We start from the raw sequence: 21,714 nt of genomic DNA on the forward strand, positions 1-21,714 counted from the left end.
TTAATGACTGATGTTGTGGACAGAATTGGTGGTCTTTACAATTTTTGCTTTCCACTCTTGATTTTTTTGCTGTTGAAGTTTACGTTGAGCTTTTGATTTTAATTGTTTTTAAGTCACATGAGCCTCTTTTCATGCACTCTCCAGTGTCCCACTGGCTGCTGACGGTTCTTTTTGTTTACTACTTGCAAACAAAGTGATACAGATGAATGTAAAACTCCACTTTTACTGTAATAATTGACAAAAAAGCCCAAACAAAAAACAGTCTCCAGTACAGAAATATTGAGGGGAAAAGTGTTTCCGAACTACATCAACTTTCAACAGTGAAGTCTGGCTTCTGTGTATGGTTGTAACGTGATCCTCAAGTATTACAGCTTTATTTATTGTACAAATAAAAATAAATACCCGATATTACAGCTTGTGAGTTTAATTCTGCACTGTTGACATTTTAATACTTTAAAACAGAAAGACAGCAGTGGAATGCAGAACAGAACATTCCACCACATTCATGAAAGCTCCCGCTTGTAACCTTCCTTGGGAATGTCGACGCGTCCGACAACTGAGCAGCCAAAGATCCGTTTCTTCTACGTAAGACATTGATAATAAACATGGAACGCTGAAGCACACACTGAGACGGGCTGCAACGGTCTCATCTTAAACGTGACAAACTGGTCCAGCATCTTTGGTTGTTGCTCAGACTCGGAGCACATTACACAGACACGTCTGCCTGGAGCCAGAGGAGCCGAGAGGGATGGTGTGGAAGGCACTGGGAGTAGGATCTGGGAATGTGGAAAAGCAGATTCATATATGCATCAAAGGTGGGGGTGGTGGGGGTCAGGTGAGCTCTGTCTGTTTGGTCTGTGGGAGCAGCAGAGCCACCAGTCCTCCGGTCAGCAGCAGAGCCGACACCATCAGCACCGGCACAGCACAGTTAGTGTCCACCAGCTTTCCAAAGACGATGTTGGCCGTGACCGCCGCCACTCGGCCTACTCCGGTGAAGAAGCCGAGAGCGGAAGACCTGAAAAGAAAGAGGAGATCGTCCAAACGGATCCTCCAGAATCGATGAGTTAGCGTTTCAGAAAACTGTACCGTAGCTGCGTCGGGTAGAGCTCTGTCCCCAACACGTCCAGAGAATTCCAGCAGATGACTGACACACCACTGAAGACGCAGGACAGGATCAAGCTCTGGACCCGGGTCTGGACCACATAGATGAGGAAGATGCTCAGGCTGGACAGGACCAGGCTGCAGGCTGCAACAAAGAACCCCGTGAGAGTTTGAAAGCAACAGGTTCTGTGGAAATATCAAAGCATCTTTAGGTGGGAGCTTTATACAGCGGTCAGACTCACACAGAAGGATTTTGCCTCCTGTGCTGTCCATCAAAAGGATGGTGAAGATGTTTCCGGGCAGGTTGGACAGAGCGACGTAGAAACCTTCCTTGTAGACTGTTGGAGGAGCAGACACAGGAAGGCTTAAAGGGAAACTAAACCCTGCAATACCCCACCCTCTTCTGCAAAGGCTGTCTGCCAGAAAGGTCAGAAAGGACAGGCTGAAGGACAACCTAATGATGTAACCATGGTTACAGTAGTTGCATAGTTACAGCAGGTGATGTCTGAATGACAAAGTGAAGTTTTCAGGTTGCCACAAGGGCTCTAGTTCATTGGAGAAAACAGACAGGCGGTGACCTATGGCATCGCCGTGGATACACACCAACTGTCTTCACCGGGTAGCAACTTGTGTTCTCAGTATGAGCTGGGATGGACACATTGGCGCAGGGCGAGCCCCCCTCCTCGACTCTCTTGAACAGCTCCGGGAACCACATCCACAGCCCATAGTATCTGAACAGTGGACAGAGTTCTGTATGTTTAGGTTGGATCGCAACTCATGCAAACGAACAATAACCTGCAGCAGAAGATCAACAGAGTTTCCGTTAGCTAAACTGATTTCTGGGTGCTGAAGATAAGCTGCAACGGCTCCGTCTTATCAGCGCGTGGCAGCATGTAGAAATGAGCAGCCTGGAGGGTCTCACCCAAAGGAGATGGAGAAGAAGATGATGAGCAGGATGATGCTCCTGGATTTCAGGGGTCTGGTAAAGATTTGCTTGATGGGTAACAACCCCTGCAAGTAAAAAAGGAAAGATTACACAGGAAAACAGGGCAGAGGAGTGGAATTAACTGAGGACATTTCTTTTCATTTCTGCAGCTCTGAGTAAATGTACTTGTTTTAAAATGTTGGAGAGAACTCCTCCAGGAGAGCCTTGACTCTCCTCTGGTGCTGCTCTTTCCTTGGAGCTTAGGTGCAAATGAAAATCCTTGAAAACAGTTGAACACAATGACTTTAATGAATTCAATTTTCTTCTCAGAACAGATGAATAAAGGCTGATACTGTCTCGTTCGTACTGGTAAATCTTTTCTTTTTCTCCACATGTTAATCCGGAACACCGCTTGAAAGACCCGAACGGCCTCTTTTTCACGAGCAGCCTGACAAAAAGAAAAAAAAAAAAAGGCAAAACCCTGAAAGCAAACACTGAAAAAAACCTGCTTTAAATGCCAACACTCAGCTTTTTAAATACCTCCAGGAGGAACCTGGGGCTTTCAGGCATGAAGATGAAGATGACAGCTGATGTGAGGCTGGGGATGGAGCAGAGAGCCACAAACATTCTCCAGCTCTGAAAGTCCAGAGGGCCCAGAGAGAAGAATAGTCTGGTTCTTGGTATCACCATCCAGGCCAGACCTGGAGAAACAGAACTATTCATGATTAAACACTGCAGATCAGATCACTGAGTTGGCCTGTTTGGGATAAAAACATCAAAGTGCTACTGGTCACAACACTTTCTAACAGGACAGGACGCACTGAATAATAATGGATGTGCCGTTTTTGCAAAATCAGCATTTTATTTCCTGCAGCTTCCCACCTGCAGCCAGGATGTTTCCTGCCATCCAGAACGTGGCCAGAGCGCTGATCATTGCTCCTCGCCTCAGCCGGGGCATGAACTCAGAGAAGTAGGAGAAAACGACAGGTATCGACCCCCCGACCCTGCAGAGGAGAAGAAAAACAGCTTTCAGAACAGTCGCTTTCTCGGACACGTCAGCAAGTCGACGCGTGTTTGCTGCCTGCCGCCCCCCTTCCAAATGTTGTTTTTGAAGAAGTTGCAGGCGGCGTTCTCACCCAATGCCACTGATGAACCTCAGCAGCAGGAAGAGCCAGAACACTGGAGCCAAGCTGGCCAGACTTCCAAACACCCCGTTGATTGCCAGCGACACAACCAATATGTTGCGGCGCCCCCTCCTGTCAGCTAGGTATCCCCATACGTAGCCGCCCACCATCATTCCTTTAAAACAGCAGTGGGAATATTGTCACTATTATCAATGAGTCAAGTACGTTGGCACAGTGCATCATGGCAAAATGACTCCATAAGAGAGAAGGGAGGTAGAGACATTTGCTGATAATCAAATTAAATCCAGAGAAATGCTCCAGCAGAGCGACCGATGATGTTGAATCACCAAGAAAGATGCTGGCGGTCAGCAGGCCCATGTCTGAAGAACTCAGGTGCAGGTCGCAGCGAGCGGTGGGCAGCAGAAAAGACACGCAGAGGATCTCCACGGCATCACTGGCGTTGGCCCAACCACACACAGCCAACAAAATCCAGTGAAACAAACCAAAACCTAAAGACAAGAAGAAGAAGCAGCTTTTTACTGTCATCATACAACAGAAGAAGTCCACAAAGTAAGAAATTACCAGTTAAATTTTCACCTGAGATGTTGTCTCGCGTATTGTCGAGGTGATAGAAACAATCAAAGGGTTTGTATATACGCTGCAGAAACCTATTAACATCGCACTATTGCTCACGCTTAGAATTAATTCCTGGTAGAATCAATATAAACTCAAAGCAGCATCAATTCTGTAACCTACAACATTTCCAAATACTTGGCCTCCATCTTGTCGCCCATGGTTGGCAACACCCCACACCACATCAAAAACTCCCAAGACTTTGCTCAAAAAGTCGTTGGACTCACACTACTTCCAGAAGAGACTATGGTATCTTATGATGTCACGTCACTCTTCACGTGCATCCCCACCGCCAGCGCCATAGACACCATCCACAAGCACCTTCTATTGGACAAGAATCTTACAGAAAGAACAATCTTAACACCGGCCCAAATCTGCACCATGCTGGACCTGTGTTTGAACACCACCTATTTCCAGTACAGAGAAGGCTTCTACAGGCAGAAACATGGCTGTGCCATGGGCTCACCAGTATCCCCTATAGTTGCCAATCTATACATGGAGAAGGTGGAATCCCAGGCCCTGACATCCTTCACAGGAACTGCGCCAAGCCACTGGTTCAGGTATGTGGATGACACCTGGGTCAAAATTCAAATACAAGAATTGGAAGCGTTCTCCGATCACCTCAACAAAACAGACGAGCATGTAAAATTCACCCGGGAAGAGGTTAAAGGAAACAGTCTGGCCTTTCTGGACTGCGCAGTCAAGATCACTGAGGACAGAAATCTCACCATCGAAGTCTACAGAAAACCTACACACACCGACCAGTACCTCCAGTTTGACTCTCACCACCCACTGGAACACAAGTTGGGAGTGATCAGAACTCTCCAACACCGGGCCAGAGAAATACCCACCACATCCCAAGGCAGAAAGAAGGAACAGGACCACATTAAGACAGCTCTCAAAACATGTGGCTACCCAGACTGGGCCTTCACCAAAACCTCAAGAAAGCAAGACCTCAGCAAAGGAGAGGAGGAGAGAAACAAACGCCGCAGCGTTTCCATCCCCTACCTGTCTGGAGTCTCGGAGAAGTTTAGGAGGATCCTCCAGAAACACGACATACCGGTTCATTTCAAACCCAGCAACACTCTCAGACAGAGGTTAGTACACCCAAAGGACAAGACACCAAGACCCAAACAAAGTAATGTTGTTTATGCTGTACAGTGCCAGGAGGAACGTGAGGAACTGGACATTGGGGAAACCAAACAACCTCTACACAGAAGAATGGCACAACACAGACGTGCCACCTCTTCGGGTCAGGATTCAGCAGTCCACTTACACTTAAAGGAGAGTGGGCACACCTTCGAGGACAGCCAAGTACAGATACTGGCCAGAGAAGACCGCTGGTTCGAAAGGGGGGTCAAGGAAGCTATCCATGTTAAATTGGAGAAACCATCCTTAAACAGAGGTGGTGGCCTGAGACACTTCCTGTCACCCACATACAATGCAGTCCTCCACTCCTTCCAACAGCAAAACAAACATTCACACCATTCCAAGAGACCCAGTGACTCATCACCATGTGACCCAGCAGACAAAGGGGAGACATCTCAACAGAAACTAGGTGAACGACCCGACCAACGACCCTGCTAACGACTCTCAGGTGACCACCCAGATCATTAGCATGCAAATGGTCCACAGGGGCTATATATTTTCAAGCTCTCTCCCCAGCGATTTCAGAACTGATGAAGCCTTCTGGATAGAAGGTGAAACGTCTTCAAGAGAAGAAACCCAGTCCAGTTGACAGAGAAAACTACCTTGGATATAAACTCACCTGCTTTCTCCACTGCTTCCTCATATGATAATCTTTTTCCTGCATCGTCACTATCATTTCTTTTGAGGTTTTGTGCCATGCGGTCAAAAATTATTTCACCTAGAAAACAAACATAAAAGAAGGGAAGCAGGGCCGATAATACAAAGATATTATACAAAATGCATCATCTCATTTTGGATATACTGTTAGAAAAAGAGCAGATATGCATGTTTATTATCTAAAAAGGAACGAAAACAGACAATTTGGGGAAAATCATGCTATTTATTGATAACTATGTGGTAGTAATATACATATTTTCTATCTCATAGGAATAAATATTCAAATTTTGTTCCACAATAGGAGGCTGCTTCAAATAGTGTAATTCGTGGATCTGGCCAGCAGATGTCGCTTAATATAAAATTAGTTTTTAAATATGAAAGAAAACTCTTATGTTAAATGAAAGAATTATTAAACAGCTCACGTAACAGCATATTTTTGTGAAATAAAACTTAAAAATCCCTGAAAAAATATCTTTTTTGGAGCTGCCATTGTAAAGTACAACCAACATCTGTTGCACACCTGCGATTTGAACCTGTAAACAGTAAAGCGGCGCAAAAGCTGCAGATATCTGAGTAATTGCTCATTTTTCTCGGTGACGCATCTTTCAATGAGACTATTTGACTCCAAATAAGTAAACAAGAGATAAAAAATGCGTTTGGCGACTACTGCAGCTGCAATCTCATATCTTAAAAGGTTAAAATAACAGTGCAGAGTGTCGTATTTTTATCTCTTTCCCTATAAAATTGCCAGTTAAGGAGCTTTAAGATGACTCTGCAGTTTAGTGATGGAGCAGCTGTACCTTCGTCCGAGTCGGTGTCCGCGCTGTTCCCGGTGAGCAGCGGCGCTCGAACCTCCGCGTCCGCGACGTGCACACGGTGGTGAGGCATAGCGACGGCCGGGCCCGCCCAAGGAGCCGGGGGCGACTTACTCGACCGCGGTTCTGCTCGGGTCCATTTCTGCGTTCCGGTTGCAGCTGCTGTCACATGAACAGCGAGCTAATGCTAAAGCTAACGTGACGGGGACGCGCAGAACCGAACCAGGAAGTGAAAAAAAAAGGGGGAGAAAAAAAACAGAGCGGGGGTCGGAGCGTCCAGTAGCCAAACTCTTCAGTTTGGATTACCGAACCAAGGAGCTGGTGTGTGCCAGCGTTTCGGGACCAGGAACATAACCGCAGCGGGTTATCTTTAAAGGAGGCGGGCGTGCGTCGTCTGCAAAACGGAGCCTTTGACGTTGCCTCCCCCTTCTGTTTTAATCAAGATTGAAGATGGCGACCAGCTCGGAGCGCAGTCCTCCGCCGTTCCCGGACTCCGAGGACCAAGATGTACTGGACAATGAGGACGTCCAGCGGGACAGCGACGAAGACGACCTCTTCATGAGCGCCGTGAGTCCCAAGCGGGATCGTTTCACGCCGGCCCGGGGCTCAATGCAAATAGGAACATTAGGGGGAGACAGGAGTTAGCTAACGCCAGCGGGCGATGCTAATCAGGCGACTTTTAGCAAAAGTTTTGCGAGTGTGTCGATCGGCATTTATCCAGTTTCACACAGGCGGAGGTTGCCTGTAAATTAAGGTTATTCACTGCGATGCCGAGCTGAGTTTGTCTTTGGCGGTGCAACAAATAACGAGCGTTGACTGTTGACAAAAATCTGTTCTGCCCACTCAGCTTCACCGCTGCTGCGTTCAGGCGGCTTGTGATGACTTTGGACTGTAAAATAGGGAAAGTTTCGTAATTTGGGGTTTGCTGGGGTCCGTTTGTGGCCCCTGCTTCGAGCATCGACTTTGAGCATCGTCGGCATTGGTGATTCTTTCCCTCTTCCTGCTTTACTTTAAAAATCCGACACCCTGCTGAGGATTTTAATGGGCGGAAGATCACAGTTTACAGGGAAAACGGCGTCTGATCGCAGCATTCTGCCGGACAGCTGATCTCTGCTGTTCATAAAATTGGCATTAAAAGAATAATTGAATTTAATTGAATTATCTTTCCAAAGAGAATTTAACATCTGGCTCGAGCAGCTTCCAGTCATGTGAGTCAGCTGGGGTCACGTGGGCAAAACCCGGATGTTTTCCTCGCAGTCAAAGTTCAGAGGGGTGCAGAAATTGCTGTCTTTGAAATTTTTTATTTTTTTTCCGCCCAGCTCTCAATGCTGAATGGAAGGAGAAATGCATTACTCAGCAACAGTGAATGTTGGATTTAACAGAAGCAGGAGGTGAAGCAATGATTGGAGAAAGGCCAAGAAGTTGCTGGTTGTGGGTTTGGAGTTGCCTCATGATTGTAGGAGTCCTGTAGTTGGTTGCACAATGTTACACAAGAGATAGTGAGCAGCTACACTCAGCTTTTGGCATCAGAGATTTACTGTTTTTAAAATGACAAAGATCAGACCTGCAATGTTTTGCTCATCAGATGGTTATATTAATTGGTTCTAGCAATATTTGTTTATTTGGTGCTTTAATCCCCACATTATTTTTTTATTTTCTCCCCAACCCCAGATTAGCCCTCCACCAACAGAAATGGACCCCCAGCTGCCCGCTGTCCTTCAGCCCAGTGAAATGTCAGTGAATCCTCTCATTGACCCCTTAGTTGACATCGCAGACATCCGAACAGAAATCAAACCAGCGATCGATCTTCTCGGCGAACCCTCGGACGAGTTTGTTGACCTCACAAACAACGTGACCGGCTCTCCCGACGACCTGGCCTCGGCTGTCAATTCTGTTGCAGAAGCAGCAAAAACCACGAGTGAGATCTCCTTAGAGGAGTCCAGCGATGAGTTTGTCGACCTAACTGGAAGTGAAGGTGAGGCGCCCAGAGGAGGAGCTGTTTTAGCCGATGTGACATTTGAAGCAGCGCCGGATACAAGTGAAGTGACCGGTGACGATAAAGCTGTAAGTGAGGCTGTGAAGGAAGCAGAGGAACCCTCTGCTGCTCCAGTCATTGACGTCTTTGGCGGTCTATCAGCTAACGTGCAGGAGCCACAAGGCGGCAATAAAATTCTTGATCCGTTGGTCAACCTCCTGAGTGAGGCTCCGCCTGCCGCTGATGCCAAAAAACCTGCCGCCGATCTGTTTGAAGATGACGGAAGTGACCTGTTCACTGAACCGCGACAGGCTAAATCTGTCAAGCAGCCCCAGAAAAGCCTCTTCGGCGATCCGGCCGAAGATCTTTTCGGCGAGCCGCTCGGCGCCGCCTCGAAGAAGACCACCAGCAAGGAGCAGAAGAACAAAATCGCCACACCCAAAGCTTCTGGGGATGTGGGCAACATTAGTGGGCCCCTGAAAAGCAGCAATCCCACAGAACCCGCCGATATATTTGCCGAGGAAGGCGTGACCACGGCGCCCAGCATCAGAACCACCGGCGCTGTCGGCTCAAAGACCAATGGAGTCCACTCTCAAGAGGACACTGACTTATTCACTGGTACGTCCCCTGTTTTACTACCTAAAATATGAGGATTTGCAATTTTCTACAATGCAAACTAGAATAAAAGAAATATTTGAGTAATATAAGTGGTTTGAATGTGCTCCGTGTGAAGTATTTTCCCCTCTCTCAGAAGCCACAGTGGAGCTTTCTCTTGACAGTCCTCATAATGTGAGAAAGAAGGATGTAGGTGAGAAACCCTCTGCATCTGCTTCGGCATCCTCGCTGTCAGCAGCGACCAGCCTGACCCCGTCACCTTCTGCCACCCTGGAGGAGGTAAACAAATCTAACACACCCGTTTGTCCCTCTGCAGTTGGACAGTGACGAGTGAGTGGTATGAGATTTGTCTCCAATATTTGTTGTAGCTGGAAGAAGAAGAGGAGGAGGAAGAGGAGCTGGAGGACAAGTTTGACATCTCTGTTTCTGTCAAAGACCCAGAAAAAATTGGTGGGACTCTAGTAACAAAGAAGAAACCCAGCTGTAGCCCTTTTTATTCATAAATAATGTCTTTTATTGCCTTCCAGGGGACGGGATGAACGCTTACATGGCCTACAAAGTAACAACACAGGTGAAAAACTAGTTTATTCAGTGAGTCATGTGATGTGTGCCGTCCAGGAAGTAGCAGGAAGATTGGAATATTCCTGACAGAAATGGCAGGATTGGTCTCAGCTCCATTGTTCCGTGTTTCAGACCACGCTGCAGATGTTCCGCCACAAGACCTTCACCGTGAGGCGGCGCTTCAGCGACTTCCTCGGGCTCTACGAGAAGCTTTCCGAAAAACACGGACCAAATGGATTCATCGTTCCCCCTCCACCAGAGAAGAGCATTCTGGGTAGGCTTCCACAAGCTTTTTCCCACTTCCTGGAATTAACCTTAATTCAGTTTAAGGATGGGATGTTGTGTTGGGCAGGAATGACAAAGGTGAAGGTGGGAAAGGACGATTCATCCTCTGCAGACTTTGTGGAGAGAAGAAGAGGGGCTTTGGAGAGGTAAGAAGTTACGCACAGAAACCTTTGGCTGCTTTACTTTAGGTTCTTGTTGCCCCGGTGACAGAAGGCAAAACGGTTGACTTTTTATTTTTGTCTGGCAGGTATCTGCAGCGGGTGGTAGATCACCCATCTCTCCTGCAGGACCCCGACGTCAGAGAGTTCCTGGAGAGAGAAGACGTAAGCTGAAATCAAGATGTTGAATAATACGCGGCATTTATTTTCCTCCTCATCCCAGATTTGTTGCTTTCATCGTGTGTGTGTGTGTGTGTGTGTTCAGTTGCCCAGAGCGGTCAGCACTCAGGCTCTGAGCGGCGCCGGCTTCCTGAAAATGATCAACAAAGCGACAGACGCCGTCAGTAAAATGACCATCAAGATGAACGAGTCAGACGTGGTGAGTTCACTAGTAAACAACCCGTCCTGTTGTTACCAACAGCTTTTCATTACACCGAAACGCTGATGTAACCGTAAAACCACAAAACCTCCTCATTTCAGCAAAACGTCACTCAGCTTCCTTTAAAAAAAAAAAAAAAAAAGCTTCCAGAGAGATTAATAAATGAGAACCGTCTGCTTACAGGAGTCGTCTGTTGCTATGGTCGACAGTGTTAATCTGGTGATCTGTAGCATCAAATCAGATTAACTTTGCTGGGAAGAATCATTTCCTCTGAAACTCTGTCAATCTGTTTAAAAGAAGGAAATGTTGCACAAATGATCACAATGATTAAGCAGCAGATATTACCGGCCGTCTGTCTCGCTGCAGTGGTTCGAGGAGAAGCTGCAGGAGGTGGAGTCTACAGACCAGTATTTCCGGAAGCTCCACGCGCTGGTCGAGTCCCTGGTTGTCCACAGGAAAGGTTTGTGATCTCTGATCTGTCCACAGCTTTTTATTAAAGTCCTGTGCTCATAATTTCTTAATTAAATGTGGAAATTGAATCACTTCTGGGGATGTTCACAGAAACATAAAGATCAACGATGCTCCCAGCTGATCAGTTTATTTGTCTCACCTCCCCACCCGGCAGAGCTGTCCTTAAATACCTCCAGCTTCGCCAAGAGCACGGCCATGCTGGGCAGCGCGGAGGACAACACGGCTCTGTCCCGGGCTCTCTCTCAGCTGGCAGAGGTGGAGGACAAGATGGAGCAGCTGCACCAGGACCAGGCAGCCAACGACACCTTTGGCTTCGCCGAAGTCATCGCAGATTACATCCGCCTGCTGGGAGCCGTGAGGGTACTGAACAGAATCAGATGTCAGATTATTCCTGATAATCAACGGCTAAATGCCCACAGCTGAATCTGTGTGTGTGTGTGTGTGTGTGTGTGTGTGTGTGTGTGTGTGTGTGTGACCTGCAGGGGTCGTTTGACCAGCGGATGAAGGCGTGGCAGCGTTGGCAGGACGCTCAGACGGTGCTGCAGAAGAAGAGGGAGACAGAGGCGAAGCTGCTGTGGGCCAATAAACCAGACAAGCTGCAGTTGGCCAAAGAGGAGATTGTGGAGGTAAAACGCGGCTCCACCGACGGACCTGACTGACGCGTTTGTCCCGAGGCTTGAAATGAGCTTTCCCTTTTGAAGAGAATTCCTCCAGATGTCTCCTCTTCTTCTCACCCACTTCTCTTTTTCTTTCTTTTGAGTTGGTTCTGCTTTCTGTCCTCTGCCTCTCCTTTTTATCTCAGCCACGTGTTTGCGTCCGTTATCTTTTGAGGATGTTAGCACAGCGCGCAGCCATTGAATGGAACCATTATGAATTTGTACTAAGTACTAAAAGGATAGTTTAACTAAAAATGCACATTCATACTCTCACGTCATAAATTTTGACATGAAATGCAAATTAATTCTGTTTTTGTGGGTTTTTTTCCAACATTGGTGCATTTAGCTTTTAACTTTTTCTTTTCTGGGTCGCAGTGGGAAGCCAAGGTGACGCAGTACGAGAGAGACTTTGAACGCGTCTCCGCAACGGTGCGCAAGGAAGTAATCCGCTTCGAGGTAGGGTGTCGGCCCACGCAGGGTCTCTTCAAGACTGTTCGGGCGCTCTCTGATTTAATGTTTTTATGCGCTCACAGAAAGAAAAGACCAAGAACTTCAAAAGTCAGATCATTAAGTACCTGGAGTCTTTGCTTCAGTCTCAACATCAGGTGAGTCCACGACAGAAATCCGGAAGTTGGTCTTGGCTGCAGCTGATTTTAGGAATTCCAGACAAACCCAATCCAATTCCCCAACCTGTTTTTTTCTGTTTCCTCCAGCTGATCAAATACTGGGAGGCTTTCTTACCTGAAGCTAAAGCGATCGCTTAATCCAGCAGCCCTCCAGACGACTGATAGGCGGCCTTTTCTCTTCTGATACACTTTACCTCTTGCCTTTAAAACCAAGGAAGATGTGTGCATTGTAAAGGGAGACACAATCAGCTTCTTTCTTTTTTTTTTTTAAATCACCTTTAACATATAGCTCTGTATTCTATTGTATTGATAATTGTATATTTTCATTTAACCACCTACAGATATTTTCTTAAGTAGATAAAAAGAGTTTGCATTTACCTACAGAGATTACGGACAAACGGACGCGAGAGGAGATGAGAGGCTGCTTTGATACTTTGGCAACGGATAGGAAAGGAGTCTTTGGTTCTCAGGATTTTCTCCCCTGGCGCGATCGTGAGCAGGTCGGCGTCAGCGGCGGAAAAACACTGTTTACAGCGCGGCCGCTCTCTCATCGGATGTTTCCGGGGTATCAAAGGGATTCACGTTCAGAGAATCAGAAATTAGGAGCACTTCCACCTGGTGGTTGAATGGGCAAACACCAGCCATGTTTTTGTTTTAGATACTCTTGAGGATTGTGGGGGGGGGGGTGGGGTGTCCAGGGGCATTATTGAGGTCTGTGGCCATGGTTGGGGTGGGGGTGGGGTGGGCGTGCTTAAAAACTACAGGAATGATTTCAATCATAGTGCAAACTTTAAAGTCGTCTGTGCCTTCCAGATTGGTGCTTTTTGTTATATTGTGCGGCGGTTTCCATGACGGCCAGAGTCGCTGCTGCTGGAGAGACCTGCTGTTTGTGGACCGCCGCCTGGGTGTCAGTTTGGCAGCAATGGCTACCCAGAGTCCAAGGCGTCACCCAAACTTCCATATCAGACCCGAGTGGAATTATTTCAGACAATCAGTGGAGGCTGTGGTCAGTCAGGGCGACGCGGAGCTGCGTTCAAGGTCGTGCTCCTCATTCGTGTGTTCACACGTGCTTGTCGAGGAGGTCGCACAGGGATAAAGAAACGCGCTGTTTGATGAAAGGATGTTGGATGTAAACATACCCCCTTTGTACTGATAAATCTTCCGAGTAGCTTTTAATTTACTGTTTAATTCTTCAGTAAAATGAGATTTAAGACAAAACCATTAAAGCTTTACAGCCAGCTTTGATTCCATTCAAAGCTATTTTCATTACTAGATTTTTTTCTTTTTGTCCTTTTTAATACACAGTTGGGAGACACTTGTGTTCTACAACACTGAAAAGAAAAGTGGCTGTTGCTGCAGCCTCGTCTGTGTGAGCAGAGAAACGTCTTCAATAAAAGTTGCACTGTTTACACCTGGAAAATGCGCTGAGAAATTAATGTGGGTCTGTTGGGTATTTTTTCATTTCAAATCACACACTTAGTTTAAATAACTGACATTTATTATTTTACCAGAATTAAACTTTTGTGAAAAAAATTCATGCCTGTTATAAAGACCTGATAAATCAATGATTCATTAATAGCAGTTCATGTCAGTTTACAGGTAAATGTTACAATAGTGCTCATTTTAGCCTAAAATACTGTACCGGTACCTTTTTAATTAGCTTAATGTCCATTAAAAACCTGTCTTCTTAAGCAGCGTGTTGGAACCTGGTCCTCAATGGCCGTCACACCCAAAAGGGGTTTTCTGACCAACTAGGTAGTCAAGCCTCACCTGGGTTCCCACTCACCTTGGTGAAAACTGGCCGGGAGGACAGAGAACCCGGCTGGATCGCGGCCCTTGAGGACTGGCTTTCCATCCTTTCATTTTTAAAAACACATTTGTAGCATCGCCACCATTTTTGCTTTTTGCCTTATTGACTTGAACCCAATTGTGTTGGCAAAGGTTCGTGTTTCATTCCAGCTTTGGGAAGCCTGCGTTCACCTGTATCTCTGCGGCCAGTGTAAGAAGACTGGACACATTGTTAAGTTGACCCAAACTTCTGCTCAGATCTGGTAACTTCAGGCTGAGAAACCTTTGTGGAGATCTTTGTGATTTAGACTAGTGTTGAAAAAAGGATTAAAACGGTGGGTGATCAGGCATTCCTTTTTTTTTTTTTTTTTTTGCAAAGGCATTTTAATTAAAGAAATATTGACAGAACTTTAACTGACATAAGATTATTTGGCTGCAATAAGAAATGTAGGTAAGTGACATCAATTTTGTAAATATTTTCAATTCACAAAATTACACTTGATTTTTTTTTTTCAGATGTTAAGGAAAATAAACCAATCATGCTGCACCCAAAAACCCATCTAATGTTAGTACCTAGCACCGTGTTAGCCTTTCTAGGCAGGACTTGGTTTTAGTTAAATACAACAGAAGTGGACAGAATTCATTTCATCTTGTCTCGAGTTCTGGAGGAGGATGAAAACGGCGTCCTCGGCGCTCGGACATCAACGAGGACGACGCAGGTGTTTCTAAGTGACTCCGCCTCAACTCCGTTCAGAAAGGCGATGATGATGATGTAGTCAAGATGTCTGAGACGTCCTGAGGGACGTCCGGCTCGAACACTCAGGCGATATTTGTTTTTTTCCACCTGTGCTGAGGGCAGACAGCCGAGGAGGGGGGTGTGTCTCCACCACAGCAGGTAGGATGGACCGGGGGGGGTCATTTTCAGAGGAAAGTCCGAGCGACATATCTGAGGTGTCCTCCGTGTCGGAAGATGATAACGTCAATCTCGCTGTCGAACATGGCGGTGACGGCGAAGGACTTCGCGTCGCTGGTCTGCAGGAACGCACACGTCAGAATCGCTGAGCGAGGAACTAAAACCTGAGGGAAGCTTGTTCTTTGGCTGCTGCTGCCGGTTTCCTACCTTCACTGTGAGCTGCTGCCTCGGACTCAGGCTGTCGGGCATCGCGAGAGTGAACTTCTCTTTCCCGCTGAGGCCCAGAGAATCGGCGTTCTGCTCAGGCAGGAACTGAAGCGGCATGATGCCCATGCCCACCAGCTGGTTCTTGTGCAGCTTCTCGAAGCTCTCGGCGATGACTGCGCGTACGCCCTGATGGAGAGGAAGTCGCCAAGGTCAGACAAGAGACGAGAAGGGAGAATGCTAAACATCACGTGAAGAAAAAACATGGACATTTAAGTTTACCAGCAGGTAGGGTCCCTTCGCCACCCAGTCTCGGGAGTTTCCGGAACCGTAGTCTTTTCCCGCCAAGATGATGAGTGGAATTCCTTCTTTCTGATAGCGTTCTGCTGCCTCAAAAACGTCAACCTGAGCAAAGAAGTTTAATCTTAAAGTGTTGCAACTGAAGCTGAAACAAACCAACTTAAAAGGTGAACTGCGCCCCTGGTGGCGATATATGGTATATCACCTAAACTATTGCTGTTAAATATCAGCTACGACAAAACAAAAACTCTAGGTTGAAGAGGTTTTCTCCTGATGATCTAAATCATCATAAACTCCCCAAACATAAAACATCAATGTCTGCTTGTAAACCAGATCCAGATCACCTGCAGCTGCACAATCTCGCTCCACATTTTCTTTAGTTCTTAATCTTTATTTATTCTGATGGTTTTAACGGTGACGTTTCCAACTATTTGTGTTTATTTCCTCATGTGGTCGTCAGATATTTGCACTCACCGTCTGCCCTGATGGAATGTGCAAAGTCTTGGGGCCCGCTTTGCCGATGAATCTGTTTTGGAGCTTGATGCTGGCGAACGTGCCTCTGGTCATCACAGCATCGTTCCCTCGGCGGGCGCCATAAGAGTTAAACTCCCGAGGTGTCAGGCTGAAAGAAACATGGATAAATGATTAACATTCTGACGCGATCTTGCGTTTTGTCTATTTTTGATATAAAGAACAACATTTTTCCTGACTGCTGCACCTCCAGACCAGGTGCCTGATCCAACACTCACCGTTTGCTCAGCAGGTACTTGGCCGCGGCGCTGACCCTGGCGATGCTGCCAGCGGGAGAGATGTGATCTGTGGTCACATTGTTTCCGAGGAACAGTAAGACGTGAGCGTTCTCTATCGACTGAGGGGCTGGAACCTCTTTACTCTGAGGCACACGGACGTTGGGGTCAGTGTGATAAATCCCCCCACACACAGTCAAATCTGCTCAGAAGAGACCTACCAGCTTGCTGAAAAACGACGGTGAGCGTATATACGTGGACTTGTGATCCCAGGGGAAAACCACCGAATCTGGACACTCGATGTTGCTCCAGAACATGTTCCCTTTCTGGACAGACAGCACAGCCATGGTGGTTGGTACCAGTTAAAGCAGATGGACATCAGCCACACGTGAAGGAGAGAAAGAGGGCGCTCTCACCTCTATCCTTTGTCTGAGATCCTTGAAAATGGAGGAAATTATTGTGTCCTCTTCCGTCTCCCGGACCTCCTCCCTGGAGGGCCAGATGTCACGGAGATACACCTCCTTCCCTTCTGAAGTGACGCCTGCACCACACAACGAGAGATGACGCTACACCAACCTCATTACTTCAATGTGTCTGAACAAAAGTCTAAATCCAACAGAAGCGGATCCAGTCCTGCTCTTTCCTCACCCAGAGGCTCCTGCTCAAAGTTGATGGCTACAGTCCCAGCAAGGGCATAAGCTACCACCAGGGGAGGTGAGGCCAGGTAGTTGGCACGCACGCAGGCGCACAGGCGGCCTTCGAAATGCCTGTTGCCAGATAAAACGCCACAGGCTACCAAGTCACCCTAAAACACAGGACGGGATTGAGATTTGAACCTGGTGACGGGCAACTTAAATCCTAGAATGTGACAGAGACGCTTCCCACCTGTTTGATTGCATCCACAACAGGTTCAGGAAGTGGAGATGTGTTTCCTACACACGTGGCACAGCCGTAACCTATCACCTCAAACCTGTGGCGTGAAAAAATCCTTCAGCGTTAAATATTTATCCTCTTTAACAGTTTCAAGTGAAGAGCATCAGTCTAGACGAAACTCTGTTGAAATGTCTCAGCAGCTTTTGAGGCATAAAATAAGACATGAATATATACAAAATAAATACAAAATCTCCTTTGTTTGTCATTTGAACAATGAGACAAGCCAGAATAGTGAAAGAATAAAAGAAAAACATCTTGAAATGGAATAGCTAAAGAGACCTAATCCAACTATAATATTTATTAAGTTTCACAGTAACATTTATTTTCTGTTGATTTAACTGTGAAATCCTGGGGCTATTCTGTGGCCAGTGTTGTGCTTACTCTCTTCACTCTCCCTTCTTTGACCTTTTCTTTGTAATGCTACATGAGCTGCAGGCTGCCTGAGTGAGTGGGTTCATTCCAGGTCGTGTTCCCGAGTGTGTGTGTGTGTGTGTGTGTGTGTGTGTGTGTGTGTGTGCGCTCCTACCCAAGCTGGCTAAAGTAAGGCAGGACTCCACTTGTATTGAGGTAGTGTGTGACCATGCCGACGCCAGGAGCAAGGCTGGTCTGAATGTAGGGTCTGACAACAAGCCCCGCCTCCACCGCCTTCTTGGCCAGCAGGCCTGTCAATCAAAGCACAGATTAATGAAGCACCAGGAATAAAATATTGGGAATGACAGATCCTGGACGTGGGGCGCGCCGTAGCTACCTGCGGTCAGCATGGCTGATGGGTTGCAGTTGTTGGTGCAGCTGATGACAGAGGCGATGACCACTGAGCCGTGCACGAGCTGGTACTCCTCACCACAATGCAGGAAAGGAATTCTGATGTCCTGCTTCTCCTTGGAAATGTGAAATCCTTTAAATCCAACCTGTGAGGAAATGACTTGTTGGATTATCCCTCACAAAGGCAGAGGGGCCGAGCAGTTAATGACTCGTGACTGTTGAGCACCTTCTCATCAAGGCAACTCTGGAAGTCTTCTTTCATGCTGCTGACAGCCACTCTGTCCTGGGGCCTTTTGGGCCCGCTCACTTGGGGCACCATGGAGCTCAGATTGATCTCGATCACCTGCTCAAACATGAACTCTTTTTATTCCCCTTGACAAGAAAAGAAAATGCCAATTTTAACAATTACAACAGCAGCTGTAAGAAGTGATACCTCAGAGTACTGGGGGTCTTCTGAGGGATCTTCATAACTTCTGAAGATTTTTACAGCCTTCAAGTAAGACTCCATCAAATCAAGTTTTTCCTGGCTGAAATCTGGAAAAATCAAACGGTTGGTGATTAATGGACCGTTTGGAATTTTAAAAAAAATAACACCCTGTCACTGAGACGACTCACTCGTCTTTTTAAAGTGCTTGAGTGTGACTTGGTCGATGGGAAAGAAGCTGACGGTGGCGTTGTACTCTGGGCACATGTTGGCGATGGTGGTTCGGTCGGGAGCTGACAGCTGAGAGACGCCAGGTCCAAAAAACTCTACAAACCTCCCGGCGATGGCCGCTTGTCTTAAATGCTAAACAGTCACAGAACAAAAACAAAGAAAGACAGAGACCAGAAACTCTGAGTAAACACTGGAACTAATGAGATGTCCTCAATACGTAGATTCTGTAACATTCTTCATTAACACGGGCAGCGGTACCTTAGTGATGCCGAGGACGATGTCTATGGATGTGGTCAGAGGGTTGATGGAGCCGACTAGCTTACAGCCCACCACCTGAGGGAGGGCCAGAGGAACTGGCTGGCCCAGCATCACAGCTTCAGACTCAATGCCCCCGACTCCTGGTGGAGGACAGAAAACAAAGTTCTGAAAATGTGAATCACCAGAAAACCGGCACATTGGGGCCAATTCAGAGAGAAGAAAGACTCACCCCAGCCCAGGATCCCCAGGCCGTTGACCATGGTGGTGTGCGAGTCAGTTCCCACCACACTGTCGGGGTAGATGAAGCCGTCAGTCACCTGGACCACTCTGGACAGATGCTCTAGATTCACTTGATGGACAGCACCGACATCCGGAGGAACCACATTCACATTTTTAAAAGTGTTTGAACACCACTGTTTGGGTAGAGAAAAAAAAGGAATATTTATATTCCAATGGGGGAAATGCAGTCATGTTAATTACTGCAATTGAGTGGAATCTTCTCCACATTGTACCTTAAAAAACTGAAGCCTCTCTTTATTCCTGCTAAGTTCCATTTCCTGATTCTTCAAGGCAGTTTCCGTTCTTCAGAAAGAAAAGAAAAACAACACCCGCCATGTATCCCGAGGGAAATGGGAGTTTGGTGAGGTGGTATGAAATATAACAGGAGCTGTAAATGTCAGCAATGCCTGAAACTCACTCAGACACGGGCTGCAGGTGGAATGGACAGAGGAGAGGCGTGTTCTCGATCTGCTGGACAGATCCTCCAGGTCGACCTGAGGAGGCTGGCAGGTCACTGCAGGCAGCTTTACTACAGGAGCCCTGTTGGCCACCACACTGGGATCCTCTGGACAGGGGCCTGGAGGGGGCAGGTCGGGAAGGATTCTGACTGTGGTTTGAACCAACGCCACCACCAGGGTTTGGAGTATTCTGTATTGCACTGTGAAGCAAAAGGACTGTTATAAATGTGGCATTATAAAGGCAAACAAAGAAACACGTACTAACCATTTACTATAATCGATCTGTAACGAGTGATCTACGACGAGGTCTGTGGGACATTTAGGGTTGACGAGGCTGGGATCTACTCCATGTTTGGCAACAGCATCCCTCATAGCTGCTAAGTCCACCATGGCAGGAATTCCACTGTCAACACAAACCAAGGAGGGAAATATCAGATATCGTTCGCTTCCATGACAGGGATCATCGTCGATCTTAGTGAGACTCACGTGAAGTCCTGGAGGAGAACTCTGGCTGGAGTAAACACCACCTCAGCTTTATTCTGCTGCTGCTGCCAGTCCAGGATGTTCTCAACATCCTCCTCTTTAGTGTAGAAACCATCACAGTTACGGATTGCTGCTTCCAATAAGACACGGATGGACAGAGGCAGCTTGTCTGCAGAGTACCAGAAGCCCAATTAATGATGACACACATCTTTGTGTGAATGATTTAATGTTTTCTATGCTATAACAAATTAAAACTCTATCGTCACAATAGGAACAATCGTTTAGATGTTGGTGAACTCACCATATCTGGGATCATCTAATTTCTGTGGATTGAAAAACTTGATTTGGCCATCTTTCAACCCTTCAATTAGATTGCTATAGGGGTGCGCTGCAGAGGGAAAACAATCATTGTTAATACCTGTGGTGCCATTAATTCATTTTTTTTACCCCCACTAATTCTTAATCTGTCCATCACAGGACATACATGCCACTCACGTTCACACTCAGACATGCTCTCTTATGTTGTCAAGCGAGATGAACAGCATTGCATTCTCCTCAGAGAAAAATCTGGTAATCTTAACCTGCGGGACATCATCATGTTCTATACGCCTGTCCAGCTGCTGTCACGGAAAAGGATTTTGCCCATTCGTGCAGTAAAGTCCAAGCCAAGCCTGTGCAGCCCTCATCTCCTACTTCTGCACCATGAATGTCAAAAAGCTTAACTTCTATCTTCCTCAACTACAATCTTTCCTTTAAATGGTGGATCACTCATGTTGGCACACCAGCAAAACCATTAAGACTGAACAAAAACGAACAGAAAAACCACGCAACCTATCTTAATCTACAGAAGCAGTCATTACCCTCAGGTAAAGGAGCTAGCACGTTCTGTGGAATGTAGCTTTATTTTTCAGATCATCTAAAAGCAGTCTGCAGATCCTTAATGCAATGCAATATCCCTGATCTTACTCAAATAATGCAATGCACAATGCAAAATCAGCACCACTAAAAAGGGGCAAACTACCTGAAACACTACTGCAGGTGCTGGACACTTGTGAAGGCCTGTTGGCTCAGGTGTACCAAGGATATGCACTAAAACTGAGCTAACACGGTATTATTCTGCATGACTGTTACCCTGTTATAAACCATAAACCTGATCCAACCCGCGACCCTTGTCTACAATATAGTATTGGGATAAAGAACAGAGCTAACGAATGTTAACTTAGCTAACTGGTTCTTATCGTAAAACACACACTCGAGCTACTTATCGCGTCACTGCTGAAATTGCGGTACGACCTCCGAGATAAAAGAAAAAAGGCTACTGATGGGGGGTTTTAGCTTAAATTACTCATTGTGTTGATAACGGAACAGAGTAGATGCTACATTTAGTCTGTCGAGTTAGCACATTTAATGGCTATGCTTGTGTAGATCAATCATTGGCAGGCTAGCTAATGTTAGCTTTTTTATCTCCAGTTTGCCGTTAGTACACTCGGTATAGCGGTAACTAAACACGAGCATCAGCACTCTCGGGGAATGGAGGTATGTCTTAGAGGTATCCCGGGTTTAAGGACCGAATGTCGACCGGCTGGTTAAGGTTAGCAAAAGACACCGCTTTACCTTTGACAGAGGAAGTGTGCGCCATGATGACTTCTGAAATCAACACGACCCCTTCGCACGACTGCGCTGCTGACACGGAGCCCCCCAATCAGAGAGCAGAGATCCGTGACCACGCCCCCTCGCTGGTGGTGACGAAAATAAAAACATTTTCATAACTCGCGTGACTAAAATCCATCAGATTTAGCCAATTA

The 21,714-nt window shown here is 46.7% G+C and overlaps 3 protein-coding genes across 3 annotated transcripts; 1 reads left to right on the plus strand and 2 right to left on the minus strand.

Moving 5' to 3' along the window:
• Positions 1-203: 203 nt before the first annotated feature.
• sv2 (synaptic vesicle glycoprotein 2) lies at positions 204-6,521 on the minus strand. Its single transcript, XM_011607424.2, has 13 exons — positions 6,390-6,521; positions 5,552-5,650; positions 3,498-3,659; positions 3,163-3,325; positions 2,909-3,030; positions 2,567-2,727; positions 2,394-2,474; positions 2,213-2,305; positions 2,024-2,112; positions 1,705-1,832; positions 1,344-1,439; positions 1,087-1,246; positions 204-1,015 (listed from the first exon to the last, which is right to left on the minus strand). Exons 1-13 carry the CDS (start codon positions 6,475-6,477, stop codon positions 832-834), a joined length of 1,626 nt encoding a protein of 541 aa, XP_011605726.1. The 5' UTR covers positions 6,478-6,521; the 3' UTR covers positions 204-831.
• A 269-nt stretch (positions 6,522-6,790) lies between these two features.
• On the plus strand, positions 6,791-12,378 carry snx1a (sorting nexin 1a). Its single transcript, XM_011607423.2, has 15 exons — positions 6,791-6,971; positions 8,076-8,997; positions 9,131-9,273; positions 9,363-9,444; positions 9,522-9,565; positions 9,688-9,829; positions 9,908-9,986; positions 10,088-10,163; positions 10,264-10,377; positions 10,744-10,837; positions 11,003-11,208; positions 11,331-11,474; positions 11,880-11,960; positions 12,038-12,109; positions 12,218-12,378. Exons 1-15 carry the CDS (start codon positions 6,855-6,857, stop codon positions 12,266-12,268), a joined length of 2,367 nt encoding a protein of 788 aa, XP_011605725.2. The 5' UTR covers positions 6,791-6,854; the 3' UTR covers positions 12,269-12,378.
• A 1,232-nt stretch (positions 12,379-13,610) lies between these two features.
• On the minus strand, positions 13,611-21,646 carry ireb2 (iron-responsive element binding protein 2). Its single transcript, XM_011607425.2, has 22 exons — positions 21,524-21,646; positions 20,211-20,297; positions 19,913-20,078; positions 19,692-19,829; positions 19,387-19,626; positions 19,202-19,271; positions 18,919-19,102; positions 18,690-18,829; positions 18,392-18,563; positions 18,210-18,310; positions 18,003-18,119; positions 17,763-17,922; positions 17,541-17,676; positions 16,967-17,051; positions 16,730-16,886; positions 16,498-16,622; positions 16,303-16,407; positions 16,085-16,227; positions 15,810-15,957; positions 15,318-15,440; positions 15,039-15,224; positions 13,611-14,950 (listed from the first exon to the last, which is right to left on the minus strand). Exons 1-22 carry the CDS (start codon positions 21,546-21,548, stop codon positions 14,840-14,842), a joined length of 2,919 nt encoding a protein of 972 aa, XP_011605727.2. The 5' UTR covers positions 21,549-21,646; the 3' UTR covers positions 13,611-14,839.
• Positions 21,647-21,714: the final 68 nt, after the last annotated feature.

Source organism: Takifugu rubripes, chromosome 9 (assembly GCF_901000725.2).
Source record: "Takifugu rubripes chromosome 9, fTakRub1.2, whole genome shotgun sequence".
Lineage (NCBI taxonomy): Eukaryota > Metazoa > Chordata > Actinopteri > Tetraodontiformes > Tetraodontidae > Takifugu > Takifugu rubripes.

Excerpts from the sequence above, each read along its gene's own strand:
- sv2 (XM_011607424.2), bottom strand. The coding sequence starts at position 6,477 with ATGCCTCACCACCGTGTGCACGTCGCGGACGCGGAGGTTCGAGCGCCG. Across the intron at positions 1,440-1,704 it reads CTACCCGGTGAAGACAGTTG|TCTACAAGGAAGGTTTCTAC; the intron begins GTGTGTATCCAC and ends CTCCTCCAACAG. Across the intron at positions 1,016-1,086 it reads CTCTACCCGACGCAGCTACG|GTCTTCCGCTCTCGGCTTCT; the intron begins GTACAGTTTTCT and ends CTTTCTTTTCAG.
- snx1a (XM_011607423.2), top strand. The coding sequence starts at position 6,855 with ATGGCGACCAGCTCGGAGCGCAGTCCTCCGCCGTTCCCGGACTCCGAG. Across the intron at positions 9,566-9,687 it reads CCTACAAAGTAACAACACAG|ACCACGCTGCAGATGTTCCG; the intron begins GTGAAAAACTAG and ends TCCGTGTTTCAG. Across the intron at positions 9,830-9,907 it reads ACCAGAGAAGAGCATTCTGG|GAATGACAAAGGTGAAGGTG; the intron begins GTAGGCTTCCAC and ends TGTGTTGGGCAG.
- ireb2 (XM_011607425.2), bottom strand. The coding sequence starts at position 21,548 with ATGGCGCACACTTCCTCTGTCAAAG. Across the intron at positions 18,564-18,689 it reads TCGTCCTCGGCATCACTAAG|CATTTAAGACAAGCGGCCAT; the intron begins GTACCGCTGCCC and ends GTGACTGTTTAG. Across the intron at positions 16,887-16,966 it reads TTGTGGATGCAATCAAACAG|GGTGACTTGGTAGCCTGTGG; the intron begins GTGGGAAGCGTC and ends CCTGTGTTTTAG.